General features: G+C 43.2%; 2 protein-coding genes across 2 annotated transcripts; both read right to left on the bottom strand.

Moving 5' to 3' along the window:
- Nucleotides 1–582: 582 nt before the first annotated feature.
- Nucleotides 583–1,170, bottom strand: LOC149011494 (uncharacterized). The gene has a single exon (XM_089162674.1). It carries the CDS (start codon nt 1,168–1,170, stop codon nt 583–585), a length of 588 nt encoding a protein of 195 aa, XP_089018800.1.
- Nucleotides 1,171–3,370: 2,200 nt separating this feature from the next.
- LOC149011493 (uncharacterized) lies at nt 3,371–4,468 on the bottom strand. The gene is made up of 2 exons (XM_089162673.1): nt 4,190–4,468; nt 3,371–4,084 (listed from the first exon to the last, which is right to left on the bottom strand). The coding sequence occupies exons 1-2, from the start codon at nt 4,466–4,468 to the stop codon at nt 3,371–3,373; spliced, it is 993 nt and encodes a 330-aa protein (XP_089018799.1).
- Nucleotides 4,469–9,116: the final 4,648 nt, after the last annotated feature.

Raw genomic sequence — 9,116 nt, 5'->3', positions numbered from 1 at the left:
TGCCCTCATTCGGGTTTTATGCAAGAGATCTAAGTTTTCCCTTAGGCTCTTGTCATTTTGATTTTCATCAAAAGTGTTGTATCGTAACGACCCAACCAACACTTCTACGGGAGCTAAGGCTTCAGTCCCATATGCAAGGCAGAATGGAGTTTCTCCAGTCGGGGTTCACGCAGTTGTCCTGTATGACCACAGAACACTCGGGAGCTCCTCGGCCCATTGTGCCTGATTATCCTCCAGTCTCTTCTTAATCCCGTCTAAAAGTGTTCTGTTGGTGACTTCTACTTGTCCATTACTCTGAGGGTAAGCAACTGAGGCGAATCGTACCTTTTACAAAAGGATTTGAATCATGCTCCCTCAAATTGTTTTCCATTGTCTGTTACCAGAATCCGAGGTATCCCGAACCTATATATGACTTTTTCTTCGAAAAACTTTTCCATCTGCTTTTCTATGATGGAAGACCTTTGTTCAGCCTCGACCCATTTTGTAAAGTAGTTTATGGCAACCACGAGGTACTCCCGACTTCTTGAAGACTTCGGTAATTTCCCGACCAGGTCCATCCCCCACATTGTGAATGGTGTCGGGCTAGCGAACGGGCATCATGGGAACTGCTGGCACCTTTGGAACATTAGCGTGCCTCTGGCATTGCTCACATTTGCAAACATACTCAATAGCATCTTTTTGTACAGTTGGCCAAAATATGCCCGAGCGCAACACCTTTTGTGCCAAAGTTTTTCCACCCATGTGTGCGCCGCAAATGCCTTCGTGAATCTCAGCTAAAGCATAGCATGCTCGGGAAGGACCAACACATCTCAAGAGAGGTTCAGTGAATGATCTTCTGTGTAGTTGGTCCCCGATGATGGTGAACCGAGCCACCTGGTTTCTGATTCGTTTGGCTTCTTTTGGATCAATCGGGAGGATATCATCCCGAATATATTGCACCAAAGGTGTTGTCCAGTCGGGTTCGTTACTAATCTCAAAAGTTTCTATCTCCTGTATACTCGGGCTGTTTAACTCTTCAATATAAACCGCCGAGTCTAAATTCTTGTAATTTGCTAAAGATAGCCGGGAGAGTTCATCTGCCTTTTCATTCTCCTTTCTAGGTATCTGTCGGTAAATTACCCGATCGAAGTAGACTTGGAACTGTTCAACCTTGGCCAAATACTTGGCCATTCTGTCGTTTTTCGCATTGTACTTTCCCCTGATTTGGTTGACAACAAGTTGGAAATCACTTCTTACTTCTAATTCCCGAACCCTGAGTGCTCTCGCCACTCGGCTTCATTATTTGAAGCCTGGAAATTAAATCTTAAAGCATAGCTGATTGTAAAGTCCTCGGGACTATTGATTGTCAAACCTGCTCCCGATCCTGAAGCACTACTCGAGCCATCAACGTGTAGAATCCACAAGTTTGATGTTTTGGTTGTAGCTGCTTGACTCTCATTTTGTGGTAGGGTGCTTTCCACAATGAAATCGGCCAATACCTGAGCTTTAATGGCCGTCCTCGGTTTGAACTCGATCTGGTACTCGCTAAGCTCCACAGCCCACCCAACCATCCTTCCAGCTACATCAGATCTTTGAAGTATTTTCTTTAATGGGAAGTTGGTCGGGACCATTATTGGGTGTGCTTGAAAATAAGACCTTAGCTTTCGTGATGCCACAAGAAGTGCTAAAGCCTGCTTATCAACGTCCGGGTACCTTGTTTCAGCATCTATGAGTACATGACTCACATAGTAGACCGGGTTCGGATCGTTTCTCCTTTCACCCAGTACAACACTAATTGTAGTTAGTGAAATAGCAAGATAAACTGTGAGAGTTTCTCCAACTATGGGTCGGGCCAAGACAGGTGTCGTCCCGAGTGATATTTTCAATTGTTCAAATGCCTGCTGGCATTCCTCCGTCCAAGTGATCATTCCCGAACTTGATGTAGTCTTCAATGCTTTGAAAAAAGAATTGCATTTTTCTCCGGATAGGGAGATAAACCGGTTCAATGCGGCTACCCTTCCTGTCAAGCACTGGATCTCCTTTATTGTGACAGGCGGTGTCATCTCGATCAGTGCCCGGATCTTCTCCGGGTTGGCCTCTATTCCCCTTTGGGAAACCATGAACCCGAGGAACTTCCCTGATGAGACTCCAAAGGCACATTTCTCAGGGTTCAGATGCATTGGGTATGTTTTTAGTACGTCAAATGTTTCTTCTAGGTCTGCCAAATGTCTTGCCTGAACCAAACTCTTCACGAGCATGTCATCAACGTAAACTTCCATGTTTTTCCCGATCTGCTATTGGAAAATTTTGTTGACAACTCTCTGATAGGTGGCTCCTGCATTTTTTAAACCAAAGGGCATCACTCGGTAGTAGTAGCTTTCCCGATCTGTCATGAATGATGTATGCTCCTCATCATCTCGACTCATCAAGATCTGGTTGTATCCCAAATAGGCGTCCATAAAACTAAGTACTTCATGCCCAGCAGTCGCATCAATCAAGAGGTCAATCCTCGGAAGGGGGTAACAATCCTTCGGGCAAGCTTTATTTAAGTCCGTGTAATCGGTACACATTCTCCACTTCCCATTCGCCTTTTTGACCATCACTACATTGGCCAGCTAGGTCGGACATTCAATCGGTTCTATGAAACCCGATTTCTCCAATTTTTTCACCTCGACTCTGATTGCTTCATGCTTTTCTATTGCGAAGTTTCTTCGCCTTTGGATGACCGGGGTAGCATCCTTCTGGATCCAAAGCTTATGTTCTGCTACCCTCCTGTCTATCCCGGCATGTTGCTTGTTGACCATGTGAGAATATCCGCATTATCGTATAGGAACTGAGTAAGCTCCTTTTTGAAGTCGTCCGGTTGCTCCAAACCTATGAACGTCCTCTCTCGGGAAGAGACCGACTGAGTTGTATTCTTTCCAATTTTCTACTGGTTCTGCTCTTTGCATGTTTTCTTCGTCCCAGTCATCTCGAACTTCAATGGTCAGAGCCGTTCCCGAACTCTCAGGTCTCCGTTTTTCCTTTAGGTAGTTGGTGTAGCATTGTCGGGAGGTTGATTGATCCGAGCAACATTCGCCAACCCCTGCGTCAATCGGGAATTTCAGCTTCATGTGCCTAGGGGATACAACTATGTCAAGTGCATTGAGTGTTGGTCATCCCAAGATCACATTGTATGCTGACAAGTCTTTTACAACCATAAAGTTGACTCGGACTAGCGTGTCCCGAGGTGACTTCCCAATGTTGAGATCCAAATAAATCGTTCCTTCGGCTACTGCTAAGGATCCTGCAAAACCATATAAAGGAGTTGATGAAGGGGTTAGTAAATCATCAGCCAATTTTAGTCTTTTGAAAGCCTCATACGAGATCAGGTCAACAGATGACCCAAGTATCAACCGAACTCGGTGAACCTATTAGCTATTTTGACTTTGATGATTATCGCATCATCATGCGGTGCTACAACCCCATTCAAATCCTCGTCTGTAAATGTTATTGGTTCCGTGCATGCTCGATTTGCTCTCTTTTTGGGTAAGTGGACAGCTCCCACGAATCGGGCCTTTTGCTTCGCCTTACATATTGATTCAATGGTTGGGCCTCCCATGATCACGTAAACTGGTGTTTCTTCCCGATCTTCTTTCTCCTTTCCCTTGTCTGCCTTTTTAACGGCTTCTCTCGGGCTTGGAGATCGGGCTCTCTTTTTTGATTCCAATGAATCAGCACGGGACTTTCCCGATTCTCTTACATATTGACCAAGTTTCCCTTGCTGGATCAGTTTTTCGATTTTTGATTTCAGAATTCTGCAACTATCCATGTGGTGGCCGTAATCTTTATGAAAACGACAAAATTTTGTCATATCCCAATCCTCCGGTAGTGAACATAATTTCCTGGGCCACCTTAAGGATTTCTTGTCCCGAATATTCATTAGAATCTCTGATGGCTTTGCATTGAGGGGAGTGTGATTCACTCGAACCTGATCACGTTTCCACTTGCTTTTCGATCCCTGATTCCTATCATTCGAGGAACTCTTATCTGCATCCCGATCCGATCTTATGTACCGATCGGCCTTAACTCGAGCGTTTATAACTTCATAAACGCTGGCTTGCTTCTAGCATTTACGTAACAGTGTCCCGTACGTTTTGGGTTTATCTGTTAACAAGACTTCTAGAAGTCTTTGATGAGTGATGCCGCTCCAAAGTGCACTGTATGCCACTTGATCATCAAGATCTTCAATCTCAATGGCAACTTCATTGAATCGTTTCAGATAATCCCGAATAGACTCGCTTCTTCCTTGCCGTATGGCAAAAAGGCCATCAGATGTCTTCTTACTCCCGATTGAGCTTTGGAATCGAGCTATGAACTTCCGAGTGAGCTCCTTGAAGTTGTTAATGGACCCTGGTTGCAAGTTACTGAACCACTTAATGGCAGATCCTTTGAGTGAAGCCGGGAACGTTCTGCAGAGCAATTCGTCCTCCCAACCAAGCACAGTCATTACTGACTTGAAGTAACTTATATGCTCCTTCGGGTTCGTCTTTCCCTCGAACGGGGTGAATGTAGGCATGATGAAATTTTATGGAAGAGGCATGTTCATGATCTCATCCGAGAAAGGCTCTCGATCAACCACGTCCAAATCCTCATCGTGGTCTCGATCCTTCAGTTTTCGCTCGACCTCCGCTACTCGCCTTCGGAGCCGATTTTGCCTTGCTCTATCCTCATCAGATTCAACAGGCTCCTCCCTCCGATGGTGAGTAGCCGCCTCCTCTCTTCGGGAATGTGCCCGGGATTGCAAACACTCTCGAACGGGAAGGCTGAGGCTGGCTTTCTCCTTGGTCTTCGATCTCTTCCCAACGACTCCTTTGGGGCAAGGATCCTGTCTTAGGTGGTACCGAAATACGATCTAAGGCACTGATTCTTGTTCCGTTGGGAGTTGTTTGGCGTTTGTCCCGGTCAGGATGAGTTTCCCTTTGCTCCCGGGTTTGCTTTCCTCTCGGGATACGCCTTGCTTGTCGGGAGCCTCTTACTGTTTGAAAGGCTTTCAGTAACCTTCTCGCCTGAGTATTGCGCCTTGGTCCCTGCTCAACCCCAATTTGATGGACCAAGTTACACAATACTCCCTGCATCTCGAGTATGCCTTTTCTGATTTCGTCTACATCCACTACAGTAGCATGGCCTTGACGACCCTTGGATGTTCCTTCACCGTTTGGGTCCTCGAGAACCAGGTTGTCCTGGAGTGGCTCTTGCTCCACTCGGGTTGAAGGGTCAACCCCCTCCTCGAGGATTGTTTGATCATCCCCGGTGTTTTCCTGTCGGGAACGCCGTTAACTCGTCTTTCCATGACTTCAGGATTTTGCCGTTCCCACAGACGGCACCAAATTGATGCGTATCAATTATACTTCTGGATCCAACTAAACCTCCTCTATTATCCGGGACGATGAGCCCTGCAAGAAAGGTCAGATGCGGGCCGGTTTGTATGCCGGGTAGCCGCCTCCGATGGCAAAGTCAAATGACGAATAGAGTGAGGTCTCGTGCAAAAGCTACACAAGATTATACTCAGAGTGTATTGGATGCTTACCAGAGAGGTGTGTCCCTTCTCTTATACTGATTATGTTACCTTATATGCATTCGGTAAGTCTATCCGACAAGGGCTATCATATCTCCTGAGATCACGCCTTCCTGCTATAAGTCCCATGCAATCATCGACGGAGTTGACTTTCTTAATAGAGGAAGGTTGCTATATTAGTCGTACGTTCATCATGTCTCGATCAATTCAGTCGGTTATGATCCCGATTGGATGTGAAGCCCCAATCGGGTATCCCCCGATGGGCTAGGAAACCGGTACCAGGAGGTGGCCGACCGGATGTGTAGATCTGTCCGGGTCTGACCCGGTTGGATATGAAACTTCCGTATCAGGAACCATACATAATAATTATGATCCAATAAAGCTCATTACTTTACTAAGGGTCTTGAAATGTTCATTGCTCGAAAAATATGTAAAAGATGTAAGATAATCCCAATTTTATGAATGACATAAACATGTTTGGTAAAGTTCTTAAAAAATGTTTTTGGCGTTGTTCTATTCTTTGGGAACGGAAGAACGGGTTACATACATTTGTTAAATGGTTCGTTCTTCTGTTATTTAAGAATGGACCGGTTAGAAAAGTGGTCTGAAGAACTCTTTTTGCAAAACGTCAAAAAGATGTTTTTATCAAAGAACAGAAACGGAAGTGATAAAATTGGTCCCCATTGAAACCTTAGAACGAATTTAACAAACACCAACTTATTCTAATAGTGTTATGGAAATATCTCCAAAATGGATTTATCAGATGCCCATTTCAACCAAAGACTGTTAGCACAGAAACATAAAAAAATGGTTTTGTGTAAGAACTAGTCTCTCAGAACGGAAACGTTACCAGATACATACTAACAATATTCAACTTGGTAGAGTAAAAGGAGAATTAACACATCACATTCCATATTCCCTAGTACAAATACAAGAAGCATGGATAATAAAGCAACTTCATGCCATATTTACAGCTTATGTACCTTAGCCCGACAATCCCTATTTCATGACATAAAAAAGGGCATTTTGTCTCAGGTCTAGAAAAGGTGTGGAGAACCTTCCAAGCCATTGGAAACATTGCATTTGTACATGATTACTTACCATCCTTATGAGGTATTGGCAAGTACATTTCCATCATCTTATGCCATCAACTTCTTGAAAAAGCCTTTTTTCGGAGTTTCTCGACAAGTAATGTACTATAAAACGAATCAAAGTGAAGAGAATCCCCATTACTACAACTTAGGGTCGTTACCAAATGATCATAAGATTCTGGTAGAGTGCAAAGTAAAATCACTACTTTGTCTTCATTTTTTATCTTTTCTTCTACACTTTCCAATTGACAAAGTATGTTGTTGAATTCATTCAAATGATTAGAAATATTTGAATTATCCTTCATTCTTAATGTTGGGATTTATTAATTATTAATATTCTAGCCCGATGTTGTTGGTGCACAAGAAGGATGGTGGTTGGCGATTTTGTGTTGATTATCAGGCGACACTTAATAAGTTGACTATACCTGATAAATTTCCTATACCTGCAACAAATGAATTGCTCGATGAGTTAGGTGGTGCAAAAGTATTCAGCAAGCTAGCCACAATGGAGATGTGGAGAAAACAGCATTTCAAACTCACAATGGCCATTATGAGTTCCTTGTAATGCCATTTGGACCTTCAAGTGCATCGGCCACATTCCAGGGGCTTATGAATGTGGTATTTCGAGAACACTTGAGAAAATTTGTGTTAGTATTTTTTGAAGATATTTTGGTGTTTAACAGATCGATGGAAGACATTTACAACACCTTCAAGTTGTTTTCAGTCTTCTAGCACAACATAAATTGGTGGGGAACAAAAAGATGTTTATTTGCTGTTGTTGCCTTAGAATACTTGGGGCATGTGATTTCCACAGGTGGAGTGGTAGTAGATGCACAAAACAAAGAAGTATGGTGGAATGGCCACCACCAAGGACTGTTAGGGCCTTAAGGGGGTTTCTTGTTCTCCCCAGGTATTGTAGCTCCTCTCACAAATTTGCTAAGGAAAGATGCTTTTCATTAGGATGTCACCACCAATTCCGCATTTGAAGCCTTGAAGACAACAATGACCATTGTTCCTATGTAGGCAATGCCTGATTTTTCTAAGGAGTTTGGGTTGAACGGATGCATCAGGATTAGGCTTAGGTGCAGTTCTAATGTAGGAGGGTCATCCTATTGTCTATTGGAGCCAAACACTTTGCCCGTGTCAAATCAGTCTATGGGAAGGAACTAAGAACATTTGCTCCGACATAAACCTGAAGGTTTGAGTGCGGATTGATGTATGACGAAGAACCGGCGGAAATTTTGGAAAACAGTTGAGGAACCGAACCATACCTGTAAAACCCAGCCCTAACCTTGACCCGGAAACCTTGTTATTTGTAGGTCCAGTGACCCGAAGTAAAGTAAGAAGTCAGCTTTGGGCCATCCCAGTGGAGGACTTGGTGTCTGGCTTTGAATCCATGAAAGTTGATGATGAAGTTCTATTTATGGAAACTGAATCTTGATGAAGATCTGATTAGTTGATGGACTTGGAGTGCTCTCTATCTTGGTTTGAAGGCATTTCTACCTATTAGGTAAGTCACTTGACTTGTGTGCAAAACCCCTTTAGGATTGGATTTGATCTGGGCCTTCAATTCCTCGTTTTGGTCTGTTGTCAGCATTGGTCAACCGATTGGTCGATCGGGCCAGTCGACCAATCCACTCGACCAATGAGTGCTGTCTTTGGCAATTAGGTTGTTCTTGCTCTATTTAAGTCCAATCTCGAGTCCACTCGTATTTGCTGCCTCCGAACTCTCGGAACGAACCAAAGACCTCTGCAAGTCATCTCCCTTGCATCCTTGGTGTTTTCTTGACGGATCTTCGTCGAAACTCTTCTTTTTGCATCAAAAGGTATGTCTACTCTCTCTTCTTCTCCTCCATCTTTGTTTTTCTTTCCTTTTTGAGTTGAGACAGAGAAGAGATGCTGCATTCTCGTTGCAAACATCTCTCGAACATGTTCTCATGATCATCCTAAGGATTTGAGGCTAGAACAATGATCTTAACCATGATCATTGCAAGCTTTTGAAGGAATCATGATCAAACCATGATCTAATCTTGTTAAACATCTGATTTGAATTCTGATCTCTTTGGATCTTCTATGATTGATCATGTTAGTAGTTAATTACTGTGTTTTCCTTCCATGATCCATAATCTATCAATTTCTAGTTGTTCTCTTCTACCATACTATGTGTTCTTCATGAAGCATGGTAGTTACATATATGGTAGGTTTTATTTCCTTATTTAGATTTATGCTTCTAAGCCTTGTTCCTTGAAGATCTAAGTATGTTTTCATGATACCATTACCGAAGCAATGATCCATCCTCCTATTGTTCTTGTCTTTGTTTTCTATTTCGAATTCATCAAGATCCATGGTTGATCTAATTATGGTAACTTTTTGTTTCCTAATTTGGATCTTGATATCTTGATTTGATTGGTGTTTTGAGGTCCCCTATATGTTAGAATACCGCTGATGTAGTTTACCCCTTGATTAGTACCCTTTTGAACCACCAAATT

Source organism: Hakea prostrata, chromosome 7 (genome assembly GCF_041222555.1).
Source record: "Hakea prostrata isolate BN-2017 chromosome 7, UWA_Hpros_2, whole genome shotgun sequence".
NCBI classification, from domain to species: Eukaryota; Viridiplantae; Streptophyta; class Magnoliopsida; order Proteales; family Proteaceae; genus Hakea; species Hakea prostrata.
Note: the sequence above shows the minus strand (reverse complement) of the source record. Positions and strands in the feature narration are given on the sequence as shown.

Bases quoted from the DNA above. Each gene is read 5' to 3' on its own strand.
- LOC149011494 (XM_089162674.1), bottom strand. From the start codon at position 1,170: ATGGCCAAGTATTTGGCCAAGGTTGAACAGTTCCAAGTCTACTTCGAT.
- LOC149011493 (XM_089162673.1), bottom strand. From the start codon at position 4,468: ATGACTGTGCTTGGTTGGGAGGACGAATTGCTCTGCAGAACGTTCCCG. The intron at 4,085-4,189 runs GTGGCATACAGT...CGTAAATGCTAG, and splicing joins TTGAAGATCTTGATGATCAA to AAGCAAGCCAGCGTTTATGA.